This window comes from Pan paniscus, chromosome 12 (genome assembly GCF_029289425.2).
Source record: "Pan paniscus chromosome 12, NHGRI_mPanPan1-v2.0_pri, whole genome shotgun sequence".
Lineage (NCBI taxonomy): Eukaryota > Metazoa > Chordata > Mammalia > Primates > Hominidae > Pan > Pan paniscus.
The window spans coordinates 59886670-59911108 of record NC_073261.2 but is presented as its reverse complement, the minus strand read 5'-3'; the positions used below and the strand labels follow the sequence as shown (position 1 = coordinate 59911108).

At 39.3% G+C, this 24439-nt stretch overlaps 1 protein-coding gene across 7 annotated transcripts in view; it reads left to right on the top strand.

The window, feature by feature from the left end:
• The window catches only part of MEIS1 (Meis homeobox 1), a 138367-nt gene that overhangs the window by 57598 nt on the left and 56330 nt on the right, over positions 1–24439 (top strand). For all 7 annotated transcript variants that reach the window (XM_055107893.2, XM_063594906.1, XM_063594907.1 and 4 more), the window contains one exon: positions 20257–20402. In XM_055107893.2, the coding sequence (XP_054963868.1) occupies positions 20257–20402 (146 nt within the window). The remainder of the gene's footprint in view (positions 1–20256; positions 20403–24439) is intronic.

The following is a 24439-nucleotide window of genomic DNA, read 5'->3' as shown; positions in this document are numbered from 1 at the left end:
CAAATGATTCTTTTCAAAGGGAACTTCTGTTGTGCTAAAATACACACAGCATTGTGAAAGTACAGTTTATTGTAGATATTTAATAAGGAATCTGTTATCAATCACTGGTAGTACAGGGAATTAAAATTTATGGAACAGTAGCTAATTAAAACAGGAAAAGTGTGAGCGTTCACTTGTGTGTGTGTGTGTGTGTGTGTGTCTGCATGCATGTGTGGGTGTGAGCGAGGAATTCCTAGTGGAGGGGGGCTAGAGGGGGTTCCTCTATTACATGCATACTGGAGAGTCTTCATGAACACCCTTGCAGTCCTACAAGAACAGATGAGACAGACAGCTGACCAGGCAGCCATGAACCTTTCCGTCTGTGTGAACTGTCACCGTGCTTATAGACACAACTCCACATGTTCTGTAGAAGTTGGAAAATAGAATGTGCCTGCAGATTGTTTGGGCCTGTGAGTACAGGATTCAAACCTCCTTAGCAGGTTGCTAGATTGAGACTCTGGGTGGATGCTGAGGTCTCAAGTCTCAGTTCAGCTTGGTTTGCTGCACTGAACTCAGCACACACATGGTCTATAACTCTTTCACTTGGCTGCCCTCTCTACCCTGCACTGGAGAAACTGCCTCCTGGGCAACTAAGCTAAGAAAGCTGTTGCTCTCATCTGGCTGGTTCCAGAAGGAGAAGGATGTCAGGAGTATGCAAAAGCTTGTTTCTTTGTGCAAGTCTTCAGCTGATTCTGAGTTCAGTATTCAGCTTGTTCTTTCTTGGAGACTCCTACAGCAGAGGCCCCTGAGAAGTCCTTGGTTGTTTGTGCAGATCTGGCTGTTCCATTCTGATGCACAGGTATTCCACGTAGGTGCTAGGAAAAAGTGTGGTTACAAAGTGGCTATGGGTCATTTGGAATAAATCAGTTGGACAACTCTTTTTTTGTTGTTTTATTCAGGACACTGGAAGTTTGTCTCATTGCTTTAATGAGAGTTGCATCTTCTTAGTTATGCTGTTGAACACATCTGGGGCCTGTTACTGCACCCTTACTCTTAGATAAATTGTAGCACCCATGCCCACACAGGTAGACCTCCGACCTTCATAAAGGGAAGTCAGAGGAAGCTGATACCCCACTCAGGTGGCCTTTAAATTTGAGGGGCGGACTTTGGGACCATGTTGCTTGGCAACAAATAACATATAGCAAAAACAAACACATAAAGATATGACCCATGATATTCAAACTTTAAATTCTATAACACTAGTTTGCTTAAGATATCAGCTGCTATACGGTAAAGTTTTTAAGGCAGCTGTAATTTGCGGAAATGCTGGCATTTACTTTTTCCATAGTCTTATCTTGAAGGCATAAATTGGAACTAAATCTGGGTTCAAGCCCCTTCTCATTTCCCTGGTACTCTTCCAGTAATATAGTTAACATTTGGATAAGGACGCATATTATGATTCTATCTATAGTTATTTACCCTCTCCCAGTTTAACATGAAGCCTTGCTAGCTTCCTAACTATAATATTTCCACCTTATTTTTTAGTTATGTGTTGGACCCTGAGTTGTCTTAAGGACTGAGGAATTTAAGACTCATTAATATTTTTATTAGTGTTATTTCCTTATAAATGAATTATCTTTCAGCTAACTATATCTTTAGAAAATGATCTTGGTTTTCTTCCATCATCATATCAATAATAATAAAATTAGCTAAGAAGTTGTAATTACTCTTCCTATACTCTCTGTGATGTGCTTAAATAGAATATCCACTTATTATGATGTTAATTTCCATTTATTACAAATGAGCAGGAACAAAATGTTCCTAACTGTCTGAATCCACCTTTTCCTGCACATTATGACTCCCCTATAAGTAAACCACACAGCCCACTATCGTATGTTCTCTAATGTACTTTCTAATAAATACAGCCAGCTTAAAAAAAGATGTTATTCATTACATGTAAAATGATCATTTGAATTGCTTTTACTCTGACCCATGCATCACTTAATCAGACCCATTTAAACAGAGAGAGAGAGAGAATATGAGAATTGAGTGATCTGTCTGTATTTCATTTGGTGGCAATATGGGCAGAATTTAGTCTAAGAATGATTCTTTAGCCATCTAATTGTTTCCTGAAAAAAAAGTCTTACCTTCAGCATATATAGGTGGTGGTATGATGGGCTGTATAGAAATATAAGTTTAATCTGACTAGTGAAGATCATACTTCATCAGTTCACTTGTGACAAAAAAAGAGTTGCATGATCTCAAAGTTGTTCTCAGCCTTCTCACTCCTTTCAATCAGTTGAATCAACAAATCGATGACTTGTTCCATATGTAATAGCTCTCCCCATGTAGAAATGAAGAGTTAGCAAACCTCTAGAATGCAAGACCAAATTCTTTGTTAAAGTTTTCTTATAATGAATTCTGTCTATTCCGCATATATGGAAAAACTCAGGGTAAGACACTTAACTTTTTTTCTGTAGAGAAACGAAAGCTGTAAAGGCAAAGGTATTTTTCTACTGCCTCCCCTTCCCACAAACCACTGTATTACTCTAAAGAAATTTATTATCTCAATCTGCTATTTATCTAACAAACTCCAACTGCCTGCTAGTACCAGGCCCTGAGGAAATACAATACTGAACAAGACTCATTTACTATGCTCAAAGAGCTTATAGTCTAGTAGGAATGCTGCATATAAACAGGCCGTGTAAAGGTGGTGTAATATCAGCTATAATTCGCACATGGAAAATGCACCTACCTCTGTATTGGAGGATCCCGGAGGAAGTTCTCCCATAGTCAGGGAATGTTTTACAGTACTTCATGTTTTCCCAAGAACTTTCACATATATGATCTCACTTGTTCCTCATAACACCCCTTTGAATTAGCCAGTTCCTTATCACCATCACGTCTTTGTGGGTAGAAGAAGGAAGGCTCAGCAAATTGAGTCACTTCATGAAGAGTACCCAGACCGACCTGAGACTGAGGTCCCAGGTTCTGACCTTAAGGTTAGTCATGAATGCATATGTTTGGGGAAGTAGGGGAACTTGGAAAGATGAGAAATAGTGGCCCGGTGTTGCGAAATTACTGTTTGACCATCTGGAAATTTGCCCCTGGTTCACAGCCAGGTTTCAGAAGACATGGAACAATCATTCCACATTCACATAGCCTAAGCACAGATTCAGAATGCCCACTTTCCCTCTTCTGACCTTTTTTTTTTTTTTTTTTTTAAACTAAGGAAAAGAAGCAAGTCTAGAAGACAGGCAATTAGCATGATGACTCAGGCCAGTTTTTATAATTTTGGTTTTCATCCAAACTAGTCACATTTCATACTTTTAAAGTTTTTAGGCTTTTCTGCTGGAGATCATCTTCCTCACACTGTGATTCTTAAAGGTTATGTATTTTTTTTTACCCCGATCATACTTACGTCTTTTGACAAGAGGGAAGACGGACATCCAGCTTTGGGTCTGCAGTGATCCATCATTCAACTTTCGGTCTTTTTCATCATATTAGATTGTGCTAGTACTTGCTCTTTCCTTAAGCTATCTCCATTACAGGAGGGGGAACTTATTGCCCCAAATATAACAGAGATGCCTGACTTATGGAGAGTTACTTCAGAGATGTTTCTGGAAGAAAGAGTTCTTTGGGTATAAATGAGAAACAAGGGGACAGTTGTGTTTCCCACACCAAATTTTGGTATCTAGCATGTAAATTATACTCTCATAGACCACCTGGATCTGAATGGTTGCGATCTGGGGCCCTTTCCCAGTTTTGCATGGCAGATGAGGAAAATGCAGGAAACGCTGAGGCTTTGAAGATGTGCTAGAACCTCAGCAACACAGAGCCACTGGGCAGCAAGAGGAGGCTGAGACAGGGCAGAAACACCCCCACTGTTAAGAGTGATGAGGGTTTGGAGCACCTAATCTGGATCTAGAAATTGGCCGCTGTGCAGGCAGCTGGGTGGTTCAAGATCTAGCACCCAAAGAGTGTAGCAAGTTCAGGCCTGGGCATTTCGGCATAACCAGTCTGGTAGGTGGGGCCAGCAAGAAGGAATTCTAGGCCACAGGCCAATTCAGAAGTCAGGCAGGCCTACGATTGGTATTCGGAGATCTGTTTGGGAAGGAGATGATCGTCCCTCCAGCTGGCAGCACAGGAGAGCAGTATTCAGTTCTGGGGAAAGAAAGGGCTGGGCCAGGGGAGGGGAAGAGAGATTCCCAGCCAGCTGATGTTGGAGAGAAGACTAGATCCAGAAGAGGACCAAGAGCAGAGAAGGAAGTAATTCCTTGGTTTCTGTGACTTCTTTCTCACCCAAGATAGATTTCAGGTTAGCACACTGTGACGTCATCACTGAAAACCTCTCCCCTCCCCTCGGGCGTGGGGGGCAGTGTGTGACTGTTCTTTACTCCAGGCTGGTGATTCAGGAGGCAGCCTTGTTTGTGTTTCCGTATGCCTCCTGCAGGGGAGACTTGCTTTTCTTTGATATATAAATGGTGAGTGAAAAGTAACTCTCCTGTGAGCTTGGTCTCTGTTTTGCTCTTCTCTGGTCGAGCAGCCTGACCAGGCCTGGTCAGTGTGAATTGCCCGATTTCATAGTGTGCACGGGGGTCTCAGGAGAGGGCAATTGCCTCATAACTTTTCTATTAGCAGAATTTCAGATTCCTGACATGGAGCGATACTTGAAAACCATTTGTGTGATGCTGGGAAATGTTTGCTTTGTCCTTCTTTATGTCCTAGGCATGGGCATTTTTGTCATTTCACTGGGGACTACTTGTAGGCTCTGAAAGCAGGAAAGGGCTTCTCTCAGGCCATGCCCTAGCTAAGCGAGGATTCCCCTCTGTATTTGGATAGCTGGTTGCTCAAGTTCCACCCCTTACATGAGGTTTTTCTGTATGATTTTCTCCTTTATGTTTTGGAGGCACACTCGGGAACGTTCTCTCTTTTTTTTTTTTTGTTTTGCAATGTGGCTATTTTTGACTTTACAAAGCATTGGAACTGGCATCCTCCCATTCTTGTGAACTTTCTCTGGATCTGTAAATACTTGGTATTTGTTTTCTTCCTTGTACATTTCAGGGGTGGTTTTTATATTTAACTTTGACTAAGATACACTCACATGCTGCTCTGAGAGTACATGCTTCGGTGTCTCTTTTTTCTTTGCCTTCAGTAAAAAGGATAAGATTCAGGGAAGGTTTATGAACTCACTTTATGGGTCAGACACGTGCTGGCTGTGGAGAGCATACAGCAATAAGAAAGGACTGTCTCTACCGTCAGATACCTTTCTAGAGGTTAAAGAAATGCACCTTGATCATTATCATTGTCTCTAATGGAGTAAATGGAAAGGGTAGTGGTAGAATGGTTAGGAGTTTAGCCTCAAGTCAGATCTGGGTTGAATCCACAAGGATTTGTATTCCTTATCTGTATAGCAGCCTATTTCCTTATCTGTGCATTAGGGACATTCAAAGGATTAAATGAGATACTTCAGAAAAGCAAAGATTGTGAGAATTAATTAATCAAAGATCAATGCCAATCTCAGTTTCTGGTATCTAGTAAGTGCTCAATAAATGTTAGTTTTTAGTACTGTTTCTATTATTCTTATTGTCTAGAGAAGAGATGGAAAGTTAGTCCTGTTTTTCTGTAGTGTGTCTCACTTTTCCTGGATCTGAAAGATACTTTCTTAAATGATATAACTTTTTTCCTTATCAGTAAAACAAAAATCTTTGCTGTTAAAAACTGCTGCAGAGGCTTGGCATGGTGGCTCATGCCTGTAATTCCAGCACTTTAGGAGGCTGAGACAGGAGATTTGCTTAAGCTTAGGACTTCGAGAGCAGCCCAGGCAACATGTGAGACTCCATCTCTAAAATAAGATGAATAACATAAAAAATTAAAACTGCTGCAGAAATATTATTTCGAAGGCAGAGGGTGAGTTATCATAAATTAACCTATTTTGTGTGGGAAATGAAAACTTGTACTAGTAAAAATTGCTTTCCAGTGTATCCTCATCCACCAATTGGCTGCCAGCTTAATGTGATGGGACTATTTAGGCAGCACTGCCACCCATTGTTACTCTGAAGCACACTTGCAAAGTTCCAAGTCACTTTACAAGGCTTTTTTTGGGGGGCTGTGGGGGAAGAAAAAGAAAACAATAGAAAAAAAATGGTATACCATGTTAGGAGAGTGGGTATAGATATTTTGGAAAAGACTTCTAGGAATGGGAATGGGATGGGGAGAGGTGACAAGAGTAGCAATGGTCATTTTGGAGCTTTGAGTGGGGGATTCAGATTAATGTTCCCCTGTTCAAATGGTGTACTCACTAGCAAAACAAACATAAGAACTCACATTCGCTGAGCTAAGCCACTGCTGCCAAACGATGCGTGAAACATTTTTATATAGCTGATTTTATTTCATCTGCCCCACAACTCTAAGGTGTAAGTACTATTACTAGGTTCATTGTTTCCAGAGGGGTGAAACGGGGCTTTGGAGAGGTTAAATAACTTGCCCAGGGTCACACAGCTATTAAGTGGTAAAGCTGGGATTTACATGAGCCCAGACAAAGAACCCAAGAAGCTAAGCTATTCTCTTGTAATACCTCCAACATAGGAGGCAAGAAGTGAGGTATTATACAGGTTGAGGAGATAAAGGGGAGAGAGGCCTGCAGTGCTAACAGGAGGAGCTGGGATTCATCCTGGCTTGTTCTGATAGGTCAGTTAGTCTTAGAGATACCCATGAGGTCACCTACTCAAAATGGGGCTCAGAGTAGCCTTGTCCCATTCTTGTCCAGTGGGCGCAGCTACAGTCTTCCTGGCCTGGAGTGACTGGAGGCTGTCCCCACGTCCCACTTCAGTGAGGCATTCATGTGCACCCAACACACTTTCTAGCTTTATTTGCCTGGAGGGGAAGATTCTCCAGAACCTTGTTAAGATGCACAGTGTGGTCCTTGGACTGGCAGTGTGGCCTCGGCAGTCCCTGGGAGCTCGTTAGAAATGCAGAATCTCAAGCTCCTCCCTACTGAATCTAAAGCTGCATTTTAACAAGATCCCAGCTGTTTCGTATGCACATGAAAGTTTGAGCAGCACTGCTCTAGAAAGTTACTTTTATCTTTACTGTGCCCACCAAAGTAATCAAACTTTGTGAAGTACGATTATTTTCAAACAAGCCCACGTCCCTGACTAACCGAGTGGAAGGTGTGAGTGGCACTACAAATTCACAAAAGAACTGTAGCCTCAGATAATCAAAGGAGAGAAGGTCAGATGCAATCACTGATGCATGCTAGTAATTCTCAAACCTTCGTTTTCAGAAACGATTGGATTTTCAGATAGATTTGCAGTAAGAGAATAACAAGTCTTTATTTTTTTCATCCCAACTTCTTTCTTGCACATTTTTCTTCTAGCTATATTTAATATCTGTTCTCCCCACACACTTGCTAATCTACATTTCACAGTCTTCTTCCATTTCACTTTGTCTGCAAAGAAATCTACCTGGACAGAATAGCATCTCTTTTTTTCCCCCTTGACCCTTGGCATTTCCTCTCCCTCCAACTTCTGCCTGATCCTAGGATGGACTCTCTCATCCCTCATTCTCTATCATTAGCTCTCAGGCTGCCCTTCCTGCACTTTACCTTCCCCCACACCTTCTTACAGGCTGAAAGCAGAATAGAAAGGCATCCGTGAGGGATGAACAGGAGAGTGCCTTGAGAGAAGATTCCCAGGAAGACAGGGAGAGCCAGACAGTGGACTGGTTGCAACCCATGTAGCCGAATCATAGTGCTCATTGCTGTGGAGGCTCTGGTCTGTCTAGCCACACAGACCAGTGAAGTGAGGGTACATAGGTAAAAAAAAAAAAAAAAAAAAAAAAGCTTCTACAGAATACAGACATGTTATCCTGGTGTGTCAATCAGGAAAGATGTGGTCCGGATGAACAGAATTGTACCTTTTTAAATATTATAACTTTTAGGGACATTCTTGATGAAAATATTTCCACTCTACACATAACTCTCTCATATCTGATTATAACACTTAAAAAATAAAGTCAGTGGACATATGAGTTTATGCACTGTGCTATATATTTCCTTATTTACACAGCCTGTTAAGCATTTATATGGCTTTTTTTCCTATGCTAAAAGGGCCTTGTGTGCAATGCCTTTTAGGTTCTTGTCTTTTGCCTCTTTATCATCTTATACTTTTACAAAGCTCTCAGCCTACAAACTATGAGGCCAGAAGCTAGATGAGCAAACTTGAGAACTGCATCTAAATTAAATGTAACTGTTCTTCGATTGAGGGTCTTATGATCATTTCTCTGTAGAAAGCATACGAGCTTTACCACATATAATCTATGATTGTAATCCATTGGTTCTTAAGCTTGGCTGTATGTTATAATCAACTTGGAGCTTTAACAGTCACTAATGCTGAAATCTTACCCCACCTCCCAAACTGATTTAATTGGTCTTGAGTGCAGTGTAGGCATCAGGATTTGTAAAAGCTACCACATGATTTAAATGTAGCCCATGTTGAAAAGCACTCCTTCTAATCTGGATGTCAGAAAGCTTTTAAAATTTTTATTTATTTATTTATTTTTTATTGAGATGGAGTCTCGCTCTGTTACCCAGGCTGGAGTGCAGTGGCTCGATCTCCACTTGCTGCAAGCTCCGCCTCTCAGGTTCAAGGGATTCTCCTGCCTCAGCCTCCCGAGTAGCTGGGATTACAGGCATGCATCACCACGTCCAGCTAAGTTTTGTATTTTTAGTAGAGGCAGAGTTTCACCATCTTAGCCAGGCTGGTCTAGAACTCCTGACCTCAAGTGATCTGCTCGCCTCAGCCTCCCAAAGTGCTGGGATTACAGGCATGAGCCACCGTGCCCGGCCAGCTTTTTTATTTTTCAAATCCTGCTTTTCAAGTGTATTTTATTTAATTGAGTTTGTTGAAAAAGTGACCTCAGATAAATAAATGCTATCTTGTCGTGTAAAAGTGTTTGTATATACACACATATATACATGCATAGCAAATACATATGCAGAGTAATATAGAAGTTTAAAACTAAATTACATAGCAAGCTTTTGCAGATATCACAAAAATAAATGTTGTCTTTGTGTGTTTGTGTGTGTATTTGTGTTTGTGTGAGCATATGTGTGTGTATGTGTGTCTGCCTGTCTGTGAGATCCTATATGGGGTACTTTTTTTCCTAAAATGATCTATTTTTCTGGTTATATAGGAGTTTATGACCATTCATTAATAGAGCATTTATATGTATTTTGGGGAGCATATTATGAGTAATGAACTAGCATTATTAAAATAATTTTAAAAAATAGGCAAGGTACTAGTTCCGAAAATTCTTTCTAAGCTGTTGATTCAAAATAAAAGTTTATGACTTTTGTACTGTTTTACCTTTGCACTTGAAAGTGCAAATATAAAAATAAAGAAAATACTCTTTATTTCCTGAGAAAAAGATTGGGGGATTTCCATTTTGTTTTACCAATAATGTAAATATATAGATTTCAGTATATTTTGCAGTGTACTCACATCCTGAAGTTTCTAAGACTCCATTAAAAAGTTATGCTGTTTTTGCAGGGATTTTTTCAGGGCGTTTAGTTGTAAAAAAAAAAAAATGCTGAATAGATGAAAAATGAGTAAAATCTGTGTTTTTTTTTCTTTCCTATTCATCATTGCTGTTTGTCCTCTGTGTGTAGGCAACTAATTTGCTGTTGTTCCCCTGAGGGGAATTCAAGTCAAAAAGTAATATTGAATTACTAGGAAAAGGTATTCCTATCTCAAAAGAACAAAGTAAAATGATTCAGAAAAAAAAAAAAAACTTGGAAAATTTATCCAATTTCCTGGTGTATGTTGTATGTGTCCATGGTACGTTACTTCTATGAACACTTACATAAAATAAATCTTAAGTAAACTATAAATCTGAACACTGACAAACTCCAACGGGCAATTCTTAATTTTTATGAATGTAGAAAGTCTGCTATCTTCCTTTAATCCCATCCAATGCACATTCACATTTTGTCAATTTTTTTTTTCGTTCTATGAAAACCTAGTAAATATTTTCATTCTGGGTCTCAGTTATTTGATTTCTTTCCATGTTTTTCACCCAGTTATGTTTTATACATTATTTGTGTTGAAAGTGAAGACTCATGAAGTGATAGAAGTTTAATTGAATGAATTATTTATAGTAAAGAAGTTATTCCACATTTATTTCAACAGGGTGGAAATCCCTGACTTATAAATACTCAAATTGTGAATGACCTAGATATACATACAGATGTTTAGCCTAGATCTCTTACTTGTATCTCATTGTGTTACATCCACAGAACTCATTTACTGTCACTGCAATTCCTGTGGAAAAACTTGAAGTGTTCAGAAACAGATGGCTTCCCAAATCTAGGCAGGGGTAAATGGCAGGGATTGTGAGGAAACAGAGGGGAATGGAGGGGAGGCAGAATATAATGATCAGTTTGGAAACTGACCATGAACTCTTTTATAAGAATGGCATCTGTTGATTAAAAAAAACAAATCCCAATAGGAGCTGCATGTTTTAAAAACCTTTACTTATTACTTTACCTAAAATTCTGCCATTTAAAGATTCACTCATTTGCAATAACAGATCTTTCAAAGATGCCAACATTTCTGGGAAGGTGAGGAGGGCATCAGTCATTTCACCCCCATCCAAATTAGTTCTTTGAGATTGCTTTTACCTGACGTCTGGCTTATATCAACAAGCCTGAAACGATGGACATTTTGGTTGTTGGGAGACGAAGAGGGTCAATTCAGAGCAGGAGAAGAATGGGTCCCGGTGAAGTAACCACAGTGGGAGGGCAAGAGCCTCTTCAAAGCACTGGAGCATGTGGAAACTCTAGGGAAGGGATACTATGCAGTGGAAAAAAGATACAGAAAGGGAGGTGCTCAGGGCAATTGCACATAGTTTAACATTTTTCTAGACTGGCTCTGTGCACAGGAATATGAGAAGAAACTCTTCTTCCCCCTTATTCTTGTACTTTCTTCCTGCACCCAGGGCTCAGATATCAGTTGGAGCTTTATTCACTTAATAATTAGTTTTACTTTGCTGAGCTGGCTTTGGGACCTGACAGCATTCACAACTGGCTTCTATGCAAAAATACATTTGAAATGTCCAAGAGGAAAACTTACAAATTCATGTCAGAATGTAATCTGTGCCTAAATTGGGGTCTACCTGAATGGACTCATTGCTTTTCCATTGTCCCCCATTCTTTAATCTTCATGATTTAATCAGGTGATTTGTTAGGTTGAACTAGAAAAAGACTGGGAAATGAGACATTGTTTGACAAAATTTACATCATATTAGGGCACGCAATGGAGAGGACACTCATGACCCCATAGATACTTATGACTCACTAATAGGTCATAACTCTCAGAACCCTAGGGATGAACACCCACAACCTGCTCCTCTTACCTCTCCAGCCTCATCTTGTTTTGCTTTCCCAGGTTCCAGTTCCTCCAGCCACACAAGGCCTTGGTATATGCTGTTCCTTTGGCCTGGAATGCTCGCCTCTGCCCTTTTAGGCTGCCCACTACACGTAGTTGACTTTTCTCCGCCCTTTAGATTTCGGCTCAAGATCACTCCAGCCTAAGTGAAGTCTTCTTGTTTCACACACTCATAGATGTGTACTTTTTTCCAATTAAGAGCTTCAGTTTGCAGTTGTACATTTATTACTGTAATTATTTTGTTTAACTTTAGTGCCTTCTAACTGGAAAGCTTGATAGAAACAGAAACTGCTGATTTTGTTCACCATTTATGTCTCCAAGTGTTGGCCTAGTGTTTGGGACATCAATATGCTTTTGTTAAATGAATGAACGAATAACAAGAATGACTTTATGCAAAAGATGGTTACATATATGGGGCTTTTTTTTTTTTTTTTTTTTTGAGATGGGGTCTAGCTCTGTCGCCCAGGCTGGAGTGCAATGGCGTGATCTCGGCTCACTGCAAGCTCTGCCTCCCGGGTTCGCGCCATTCTCCTGCCTCATCCTCCCAAGTAGCTGGAACTACACTCGCCTGCCACCATGCCTGGCTAATTTTTTTGTATTTTTGGTAGAGACGGTGTTTCACCTTGTTAGCCAGGATGGTCTCGATCTCCTGACCTCGTGATCCACCTGCCTCGGCCTCCCAAAGAGCTGGGATTACAAGTGTGAGCCACCGCGCCCGGCCCTATGAGGCATATTTTTAAATGCTACATTTTACCCTTTAGCGGAGGAGGGGGAGCAGTAAATTCATAGGAAGAAGTATTTTCTCCAGGCTCTGACTCTCCATGTCTTCCTTTAGGTTTCTGTGATGTCAGGAGTCCACTAAAGGGCAGAAAAAGGCTGTGAGCTCATTCCACACTGGTTAACTATTAACAATTTCTTTCTTTTTTTTGAGATGGAGTCTTGCTCTGTCACCCAGGCTGGAGTGCAGTGACGCGACCTCAGCTCACTGCAGCCTCCGCCTCCTGGGTTCAAGCGATTCTCCTGCCTCAGCCTCCCGAGTAGCTGGGATTACAGGTGTGCATCACTGCGCCTGGCCAATTTTTGTATTTTTTTAGTGGAGATGGGCTTTCACTAGGTTGGGCAGGCTGCTCTTGAACTCCTGACATCAGGTGATCCACCCGCCTTGGTCTTCCAAAGTGCTGGGATTATAGTTAATAGCCACTGTGCCCGGCCTATTAACAATTTCTTGTCACCATTTAAGAAACCTAAATTCTGCTAGAAAGGAAAAGCTTGATGGCAGATCTCTGTGGAGCCAACTTTAGGAAGCTTATTGAGCCATTTCTTGTTATAAGTGCCAATAATACGTTTATTTAAAGTTTGTGTATTCTTAATCTACAGCCCCACCATTCTTAGCTCCATCTTTTCCGTCATTGCCACTGCTATGTCTGTACCACATGGCACTTGTTAAGCCTCTTCTAGAACTTAGCTCTGCCACAGTAGGTTCCCACGTCTAACTCTTTATTTTGGTTTCCAAAGGAACTGCTTCAAATTTTCCAGGAAAGCTGTGGGTGGTAAAATATATGAGAATATGCCTTCTTTTGTTGTTTTCCTTTGATTAACTGGGAATCACTTTGCGCTAAGAACAAGGAAGCCTTAAATATCTATGGATAAGAGAAGATACAAAAGTGAGGCCAAGGAGTTAACAGAATCCTAATTAAAGATAAACTTGGATCATTACATATTTGTATATTGGCTGCAGAGTTGTATACTTCATATACATATGAAGTATAGTGTGTTTCTCTTGAAAATGTGTAATAAGACCTAAGGGGTTGGCCAGACACAGGGCCTAAGACAGATAATCCAAGCACTTGGAAGGCTGAGGCAGGAGGTTGCTTGAGGCCAGGAGTTTGAGACCAGCCTGGGAAACATAGTGAGACCCCTGTCTCTACCAAAAATTAGCTGGTATGTTGCCATGCACCTGTAGTCCTAGCTACTCTAGAGGCTGAGGCATGAAGATCCCTTGAGCCCAGGAGTTTGAGGTTACAGTGAACTATGATCATGCCACTACAGTACAGTATGGGTAACAGAGTGAAACACTGTCTCTTAAAAAAGGAAAAAAGAAAAGACTTAAGGGGCTGTATTATGTCTTCAGGGAAAAGCTGATACGATTACTTGAAAAAAAATCAAGGAAAGCCAGAGTTCTAGAGTTTTATATATTTAGCATCAGATATTTGATGTTTAAAATGCCGGCCTGAAGTTTGAGCTGAGGATCAAATTGTCTGCTTAGAAACAACTGAGTTTCTCAGCTATGGTAAACCTGGGAAATGTGCAAAGGGGGGAATATAATTAATTAATTCACTGGGAAAAAATGCAGAAAGAAACAACCTTTGCTCAGAAAAGATGCACAAACAGCAAGAAATTTTAGTTAAGTAAATGATTTTAAATTATAATTGCAGAAAGTAGTGATATATTTCTGAAAGGCTATGGTAGACATCATAAAGAATTCTGATACCTTAACTCTTAGTCCATCTTTTGTGCAAGATGATCTTAAAGGTTTAGAAGAAATATCCCAGCTCTGGGAAATGTATTTCTTCCATGTTTTCTTATAGTTTTTTATTGATTTTCATTGGTGAATATTTTTCAAGAGTTTAATTTAGATATGTCTCAAAAAGAAATGTAAGGGATGAAAATGCAAACTATGGTTTTCTTCCTACAGTGAAAAAGATACATTCATTTATTCATTTTATAAGCGATGAACAAGTTTGTACACTGTACACTGGAGTAACGCCAGGATTTGAGAGCAGAGAGGTGCATGACTTGGTTCCTGCCTTCTCAGACCCTGTAGTCAAATCAGGGAAAGAGATATGGAAATAAACAGTTTTAGCAGAGTGTTAGGATGGAGGAATGCCAGTAAAAGAAAAATCACCTGGTTGGTGGGTGGGATTGGTGTGTCACTAAATCAGCTACAGTCCAGCAAATACCTCTTAGAGGAGATGGCCATTGAGCTGAGCTGTAAAGGTCACCAGGAAGTTTGTCATGTTGTTGGGGGAAGCAAGCGAAGACTGCTGCAAGGAATGGGACTAGCATAAGGAAATGCAAAGAGGTAGAGAGAGCAGTGCATGGTGCCATGAGAACTTCAAGTCTGCTCAGGACCGGAGGTGGAGCTGTGAGTGCCAGTGCGTATGGGGACTTGGCAAATACTAGGCTGGAAAAACACCCAGGAGAGAGATCGTGAAAGGCCTTCCACGCCAGGCTAAGAAGTATAACCTTTATTCTGAAGGCAAATGGTAGCCACCAAAGGATTTTAAGTACCAGGGTGATATGATCAGATATATGCTTTAGAAAAATCATTCTGGCAGCTATTATACATTCTAAATGAAGATAAAACATCTCCTTAAGACCTCTGAAGTATTCCAGCTGGTTCCTGAAGAAGGGATGTCTATAATTCTTGCCATATATCCTCTTAACATACCATAGAGACATTATCCCACCTGAATTCTGGCTAACTAGACTTAACCATGACCTGGAGAAATAGGTTTGGGGTAGTTGTTACATTTTTCCTAATAACCCTGGACATCAGGCACACCCAGAGAGGCCACTGTAAATGAAACCCAGCCTTTCCATATTGATGGGGTGTTTGTGTCAGCAGCCACTAGCAAGGCAGGATGTTCTACACACTTTTCAAGGGGTGAGATGCCATTTTCCCTCATGTAGATACTCTATGGGAGAAACATGCAAGAGAAAAAAGAAACCTTCATGTTGGGCTTTCTTTTTGCTGACGATAAGATCATGCGACAATATCCTATTTGCATGAAAATGTAGCCACCTTACAACAGGAACTATACATTCATAAGCATACTTTTGAATGGACCATTTGGAAAACTTTTTAGGCACAATCGAATTTATGCAGTATCAAAAGATACAACTATAAATGGCCTGATTTTTGAGTCTAGGTACATTTTGGGATTAAACACTGTTCCTAAACACTGGAAGAGGAGAAAAGTAAAGTTTAAAGAGAGGATATGGCCCAAAACTGTGGAGTCTCAATACAAAATTGTAAATGAAAATGATCTTGAAGTCACCGTGGCTTCCAGCTTGGCTTCTAGAAAAACAAGGGGGTCCACAACCTTACACGTTCATTTGCCCTGGCAGTTGAAAGTTCATCTCCTTAATTAGGAGTTTTGCTTCTATGACATAAAGAGCCCTCTAATAGAAAACCTATTTTATTTTTACCTGATGGCCCACTGACACAGGAAGTTCTGATCAGTTGTGATGTAAATCTTAGGAGCTGTTTTGGGTTTTGTTGTTGCTTCACTCTGAGTAGGTTTAGGGGAACAGCAGTCCTGAGAGGACAGAGGGAGTTAGTAGGGAGAGAAAAAAAATGGAAACAAGGCTTTGACCTGCCGGAGAGGAGCCCCTGCTGACACGGTCAGTCTGACCCATTGAATGGCCTGAATACGATAAATGCCGCTTTATCCTGCCTTGAAAGGCACGAGATAGCACAGTCTAAATGCCTGGGCATGCTTAAATAGGCGACTCGGGATGTTTGAGTTGAGAGTGTTTGAAATCTGAGCTCTCTGACAGCCTGGGAGCTGCCACAGGTCACCTGCCTTGCTCCGTAGGGACAGGCCCAGGTCTCACAAGAAATTGTCCGTAGACGAATTGTAGTACAAATTCCTTTCTTTGTTGGTTGGCCTCTTTCACTAGACCATGGCCTATAAAATTTTGTAAAAACAATTCTTAAATATTATTTGAAAGGGCAAATGGCCCACGCTGAAAGGTTTGACAGTTTGACATATAGTGCATGGTTTTGATAGCTCGGAAACTGAAAAGTGTGGCCAAGATTCTCCCCCTGCTCGTTAGAAACCTGGTGTTTTTTTTAAATAGTGTCTTGTTGCTGTGCAGAGTTCCTCTGCTCCTTGAAATCTGACAGGCAATGAGTCTGCTCCAGTGATCTTAAATCCTTTTAGACTAATTTGTGAGAGAGTAGCAAAGTACTGTAGCTAGCACCTTTGAGTCCAGCATCCAAGAGGCACAGAACCAGGTATTGCCAATTAAGGAGCCATTCGGATAATCGTATCAAAGCAGATTGCTTTAGAGTCTTATAATGCCCGAGCCTGTGCCTAGAGAGAGAGGAACCCAGAGTTTCACTTCAATGAGGGGGAAAAAAGAGACTGGAGTGGCCCGGTCTCATCACAGCCCAGGAAGTTGCAGGGAGAGGATTTCTGCATTAGAATGTTGCATATGTGCGGCCTGTGTGTGCGCAGCCCCGGCGGCTGCCTCTGCATAGCCAAAGGCCATTTTCAGGAGCCTCTGGCCCCTCAGTCACTGGCCTGCTAGTTAATTGCCACACGGACTTCATGACACATGGGCAGATAATATGACATTTTCAGTTTCTGTCACTAGCAAACGCCACAACGTTGCTTGCACTAGTTGCTAAGAAGCTGTCAGAAACCATTAGCGGTTGGCTAAAGTCGCCCTATGGCATTTCCTCATAGCATCAGCAAAACGAGCATAAATCACCCACTGGAGCCTACTGCTATCCTAATGAGGCTGTAAGCTTGTTTATGGACTAGCATCATTTTTATGATTATTTCCACCTTTTCAGTTTGCCTTCATTTGGCGGCAGGAGAAGTCAGCTCCAGGAATGAAGTCACTGCTGACATTTTACAAATGTGGTTCAGAGCTGCTGCCTGCTGCCGTGTGGTCGGCCGGCGGTTCTCCAAGTTTGTTTAGTGATCTCAAAAATAAAAAAGGAAAGAAATTCTCGAGAGACCACATTGAGGTGACTATATCAAATTGCGGAGTGAATGGAAATGCTAAAGGTACAATTGACCATTTAGACTTTCCTCTGAGGTTGAGACATTTCCAGATCAATTTTCAATTTTAGAAAGTGGAAGAGGTTAAACAATTTATTAAAATCTATGAAAGTGTTTGCTTTTAGAATAGTCTGTTTTATTATGCTCTTCTCCTTCCCCATCTTCTCCATTTCCCTAACTTGTGTCGGAAAGGAGCAGGGTTTATTGTTTTAGGCTTTTCTGAACATGCACCAGTATTTACACTGGATTGAAAGCATTTGCTTCCAATGAAAATCTTGTCTTAGATTACAACCCAGCAGTGTAATTTCCCTCCCAGATGGGAGTAAAGTAGCTGTATTTGCCTAAAAACAGTAGGAAGAACAAACTGTGCATTAAGCCAAGGCTGTTTTTGGCTTGAGCTAATGATGTAATAGAAACCTTTTATTCAGGAGAGGTCACTGCCAGGGACTGAAGGGGGTGATCTGGCTCCTGCTTGAAAGGTTTCTCCATTGTATCTACATAAGTCTTCACTTAAAAAATTCTGTTCCTAATGCTTCTGCTTTCATACAGCAGAAATAAACAGGAAAGGTTCTGGTGAGTGTTACACATGGAATGCAGAAAGCCTTCCTCTCCTAATGGAGTATATAATTCAGGTGCCCTCAAGGCACGCTTTCAGGAATTCTTTTGCCTGAGGTAATGGGAAGCTAAGGTTGCTTTAAGGCCTTGATTATCTATTGATGCACAAAGCTGGAAAAAAGTCATCTCTGCTGGATTATAGTAGATATTTCCATAAATTATCAATGAATTCTCTTCTAGGCAGGCACTATGCATTGCTTGCTAAATTAATCTGAAGGGGTTTGAGGTGGATAAAAAGGCTATTTTTTTAAAAGGTGGAAAATAATCATGGGGAGGTGGTGAAAACAGTATTGTAAGGTTATAAGCTTTTCATTTTTAATCAATGATCAGGTCGTATGTGTCTTTTCCTTGGTTACCTTTTGCATATTGAAAGTGGATTAGCCCATTGAAAATTTAAATGCTGTTGAGTTGTTTTCTTTTCTCATGTTTCTTTAATGAATTGTTATTTTATATGGTAAATTGCTTCTCTGAATAAAATGGCTGTTTAAATACTGGACTTTCAAAGAATTTATTAGGCAAATCCGAGGGGACTTCTCATAAAATACTTGGTTATGCAAATAAAGAGTTTGGTTGGGTGGAAGGAGTGCTGATTTACAGATGTAGGGGTCTGGCACAGCACAGACCCCAGTAGTTCCATGCCAGGGTACATGACCTTGGCCCAGTCAGAGAACATAGCATTTTCTTCACTGATACAACAATGGCTTTGGAGTGGTGGGTTTTCATGATCTTTTCCAAGTGAACACAAGATATATTTCTGTTAAACTTTTAACGAAACAGATAGATTTTAAATATAATAAAATTACAGATTTTTAATGAATAAAAGTTTAGAATCAGAAAAGTTTTGCAAAAGTTTTGCATTTATAGCATATTCTGTAATAATAGTAGAAATGTTGGAATTAGTTTGTTCCTCACCCAACAAACTTTCTAAACTTCATCTCAGTACAAGTTAAGGCAATTGAAAAAAAAATCGAGGGATGCTTTTCTTTTCTTTTTTTCACAGGAGAGAGATGGGTCTGCTGAGGGAGCTGTTAAAAACAGTTGATTAGTTGCAACATACCTACTATAGATTAGACAGAAATAACTGAAATTGAACTAGAGAATTATTTTTTTATGTAGGACCTAATAACAGAAATGAGAAATACAGAAATTCATGAAGCCATGGAAATGAACCTGAGGCTATGTGCAGGAAACTTGTCTTACCAAAGTTTCAGGTTCTTTGGGTCGTGTAGTTGGCTCTCCAATGGCTTATTTAACCCAGTGAATGTGCTCTTGGGTATATTTTTTTTTTTACCTCATTTCTAAGCCTGGCTGCTATAGCTCTTCCGTTTGGGCCCAGATCAACCTGTCGGTTTCTAAGAGAACGGTTGACCGAGCTAAGCTACTTTTTAGTGTAATGGGTCTTGTCCTTTGTTGTTTTCCTTTTTGACTTTGATGCCAAGGCAAAAAATACCTACTTTCCATTTGTACCTTGTAACTTATTTTGAACAGTTATATGGGTTAAATTTTTATTTTTTCTTATTAAACATGGCATTTTAAAAAAGAAATACTAACTTTTTAAATTTCATTATGTCACAGAGCCAAAATATTTTCTAGAATAAAGAGTGTAAATGTTATAATAAAAATCAATAGAAAAATAGGATCCAATATAGAGGAATATGTTAGCAGGTGATTTTTCAGTGTGAAAAATGCTAGGTTTACCTAGCATGAATTTTAGAAACTGCCTGAATTATTAGTGTAATACAATTCTAATTTACTGTTAATTTAGCATTACCTTATTTGATTTACACAGTAATTGTTTTTTAATTAAGAAACTATGTCAGGGGTTTTTCCCTTACTAAACTTGATGCTTTCTCTCTATTACAAGAAAAATTATATTTTATTTGAAGCATTCCTATGTCAAACTGCTTATATGATGGATTACCTACATTTCCCAATCCTAGTTTAACTAGTCTTAAGATAGATCACTTGTGGAAATAGTTGATATCTTAAATGAATCTTCTCACAAGTCAATGTCAATGACTGTGGGATTTGAATGCCCAGGCAGCCATAGCGCCACAGCTAATGACTGCCACCATGTTTAACTCCCCAGTAGGAGTTACACTTAACCTGTCTCAGCTATACATATTGGAATAATTACCATAGCAACAAAGCCACAAGGGGATTGGATATTTCCCTCCATTCCCTTTGACTTTTGGCAATGTTCTTTGGAAGAAGTTCTTTAGACCTGACTGCTCTTGAGCCTAGGCCTTGTTCTTTCTCTTTGTCTTGGAAAACAAAGCACAACAAAAAAACAGTACCAAAGAAACTATTAATCATTTAAATTTGCTCTTTTGGTTTTGTTTATATCCAAAGGCATTCTATTTGAATAAAGCATGTCAAGGTAGCATCAGTCAAAATTTGATTCACTATGTTTGCAGGTGATGGCTTGGACAACAGTGTAGCTTCCCCCAGCACAGGTGACGATGATGACCCTGATAAGGACAAAAAGCGTCACAAAAAGCGTGGCATCTTTCCCAAAGTAGCCACAAATATCATGAGGGCGTGGCTGTTCCAGCATCTAACAGTAAGTGGATTCTAAATGACATATGTAAACTAAATATGGACAATGAACCAGTTTTTATACAAAAAAATGAGAAAAAAGTGATCCCTCTGGACTTGAAATATTTAATAAATAACTGTGTTCCCACAGTTTTTGCAAAAGTATTAGCACTTATTTCTTAGATAGATACCCCAAATGAGAAATTTTATTTAAAATTCACGATTGCGATTTTGTTAACTTTCATAAGTTAAAAGATTTAGGTGTTCATGTGCACTTGTGATTTTAAGTATGTGTTTTAATGATGTTGCTTTTCTAAGTGTGACCCTTAAGTGCTCAGAACCATCTCCTACTAAGAAGAAAGTTAGACAAACCCTAGAGAGAGACTTAATATCTTCTGATGCTTTAGTGGATCTTTACAACAAATGGTCCACAAAAATTTAAATCATGTTGCAATGGCAAGATGATCACATAATTTGCTTTTAAGTGGTTTGAATGCACTGGCTTCCATTACAAAACATTCATGTAAGTCAGAGCTCCACAGTGAAAGTTGTCCCTGTATTTAGAACTGTAAAGGAAAACAGCAATATAGAGTCAGCTCTTCCTGTGTAGTCCCTTGTGACTTTTCAAGCAGAGTAACAGTTTATATTGTCTGTGCCAGTATTGCTGTTTTCACTGCAGGCATTCTCCTGGAGATGTGAGAAACTGGAGATTTGGGGCTTTATGCCACTGGGGGATTTCTTTTGTTTGGTTATTGTTCTGAATGAATTTCATGTTCAAAATATTTATAAGAATAATATTTTGGTGGATATTTTTGTAAGTGCATACCAATTTAAAGAAGAAGATACAATGAAGATTTGTGGATAAAATAATATTTAAAAATCAACAAAGTTGTTGACCAGGGGAATTTCAATATTAGAGACAAAGGATGAATTTAGACAGGTTGTAGCAAAGTTACATAGATGGATAAATGTTAAAAACTCTTGAGGGTTGTTTTTTAATATCAGGAGAAAATATTTTGTGTTACTATTTTTGTCTTAGCTTGCTTTTCCTAAAGTCAATTTTTCCTTAAATATTAAAGTTAATCTTGCATTGTCATAAACACTTGCAGAGCCTGTTTACCTTCATACCTGGGCCCACTTTCAAAGCCATGTTCCTCAGTGAGTTTTACGGGTACAGAGATACAAACTCAGGGGATGTCTGAAGGTCATGTTAGTTCTGCTCCTCTGGATAGAGGCTGTGCCTCTAATAATACTCAAGGGTATAAATTAATCCAGATTTTCCAGCGTCAGTGAATAAGACAAAAGCTGAGAGCAGCAGGAATAGCTAAAAAAAAAAAAAAGTTTCCTCCCTTCTCTTCTTCCCATAATAATTCCAAACGGTATCTAGACTACACTACAGTTTTTGAGTAAACTTCAGGGCTTGGCTATGCTGGAAATTAGTTGGAGATTTAGATTATTTGAGCTGTTTTGATTTTAACATCATATTAGGTTTACCTAGAATCTGATTCAGGCACCACTACTTATCTGACACCTGTTGCATGTGTGTAGCTATTTCAATATCTGACTCCTGCAAATTCCCCACTGAGGATTATCAATCACTAATGAACTGGGGGAAAGAGGACTCAGGTCTTGAGGGCATATCATGAAAAACGAATGATATGACATTTAGATAAGAAGTGGCAATTGGTCAAAGGTGTGGTACAATGATGCTGATGCAATGATGCTAATATTTTATCTCCAGAGCTAACCAGCTAACTTGCTGTGTGGAATGAGTTGGTGTGGTGGATAAAATCAGGTTGGCCCTGAAGTCACAATCAAATAATTTCTATTTCCTATAGACTAACAGAAATAATGAATAGATTTCTTCAGCCCCCATCTCAATCTGCAAAGGAGTTTTGGCTTTACTTGAAGCTGAGGTGCCCCTGAATAAAATATAATCAAATATTGGTTCAGACAGAATCAGGAGAGAGAGAAGCAAGTTATTTTATGCAGCCACTAGTTTTCCTGTTTTTCTAGGTTGTACCCTTGTGAAGACCCTTGCAGAGAGCTACATTATCTTCTTGAAACAAACAAACAAACAAAAAACCCAAATAAACTTTCTAACAGCCCGCATGATTTTACATGCATTGCATTGCTTATATGGACTATGTGTTTGTTACTGGGGCAATTGTAATAGAAAGTATTCATGAACTGCCTGATTTCTTGAGACCTAAATAATAGTCTTCAGTTTTGAGGTCTTTGCTGGCCTGTGCCACTGCCCTGGAAGGGGAAGCCCATTCATCCATGTTTCCCCAGCTTTCTGTGAATGTTTATAGGTGTTACCTTGTGGTTTCCATTGGATATTTCTACCTCCATTACCCACTCCAATGCCATCTGCTCATACAGAAATATTGATTAATGATAATGGTCTGTAGATAGCTAATTGTTCTTATAACATCATCTGAAGAGCAAAGTTAAGAGATATGTTTAAATTTTTCATCTTTTCCTTCCCCCAATGAAAAAGATTCCTTCCCACTTCTCTAATTGCAAGAGCAAATAGACCTCCAGCTATAAGGAACACCCGTTACCCTTGTTTTGTAATCCTTCTTGAAGGAATGCATGGACTGCTTAGGTAATATTTATAGTAAGGAGCTAATTTTAATAAATTCTATTTTAAAAACCTATAGAATCTAAAGAGAGTTTTGTTGTTGTTTGTCTAAATGTAAGTAACCACTGACATCTCAGTACTAATTCTTTAGTGACTTTATTTCAAGTTCTGGGAGGTCTTCAGGGATGCACAATTCATTAGGAAGACTGTACAAATTTTAAATGGTCACGTCATTGCTATGTGATTAACTCAACTTATCTAGGAAATCCTTTCTGAATTCTCGCTAGATGTAAAAAAGCCATTGAAATTCTGGCTAATTAAAACAATAGCAATACCAATTTATTAGTAAATTGTAAACTAGTCTTTTTTTAAATGTCAAAAGACATATTTGAAAACCTCTCACACCTTTTAAAAGCAAATTGCTATTTCTTTTTAAAATAAATGGATCAATCCTTTCATTGGGTTTATTCAGTGAAAAAATCTGCCCTTGAAAAGGCTTTAAAGCATTTCTGTGTTAGAAGAGTAGAATAGGCCCTGAATTAAAAACCAAAACAAAACAAAAACCAACTTTCTGAATTTGTACCCCAGCTACATGAGAAGAAAAATGTGGCAGTCTGTAGTTATCCACAGGTAGACTTAATCAGTAGCACATTTTACTACTCCAAAGAGAGAACTAAAGCCTCATTCTTGGGCTCACAGTCTCTAGCAAGCTAAACTGGACATACTTGTATATAATGAAAACAATAAAAGAAAAAGGGAGTTTTAAACTTTGGTGATTATGGGGTAAGAAGAAATTTCAGTGAGGTAAATTCCCAGCTTAGACTTAGTTGAGCATTTGCCAGAGTCGATAAGTAGAGAGGGTCTCTTAAAAGAAACTATTCCCTGAAATTGAAAGGAATGACTGACATGATTTAAATAATAAGAGAGAATTAGAAAGAAAATAAAGGCATTTATTAATAGGAATTCTTACATTTGCCTGAAGATGAATTATTGCAAACAATTAAAACGTGCTTAATATTTGCATATGAGTCACTGTGTATTCACAATCAGTTCAGGGGCATATGTCATATCAAGGTTTCTTTTTCCTTCTTGAAGGCATTATTCCAACTGTAAACATAGCCTGTGACATCATAGTGCTTAAGCTGGATGTGTTTTGCATGTTATCAGTTCTTTTGCTGCATAGTATTACAAAGATATGTGTCCAAAGGCTTAGTGAAAATGAAGAAAAAGAATGCATGCCACGTTTAAGGTAAAAATCAAGGGTCTCTTTTCTTTTTTGTTTTCCTATCCTATCATATTGCAGTCTAAAGTATAATCTAAATAGAAAAGCGCTTAATGTGGTTCTTATTTAAAATATGCAGTGACTATATTTTCCTGCATGGAGCTCCCGTGCTTCCAGGAATACTGAAAGTTAGGGATAAGGGAGGGAGGTAGAAAGCATACCTACAGATTCAGGTGAAGCAAGCATTCACGGG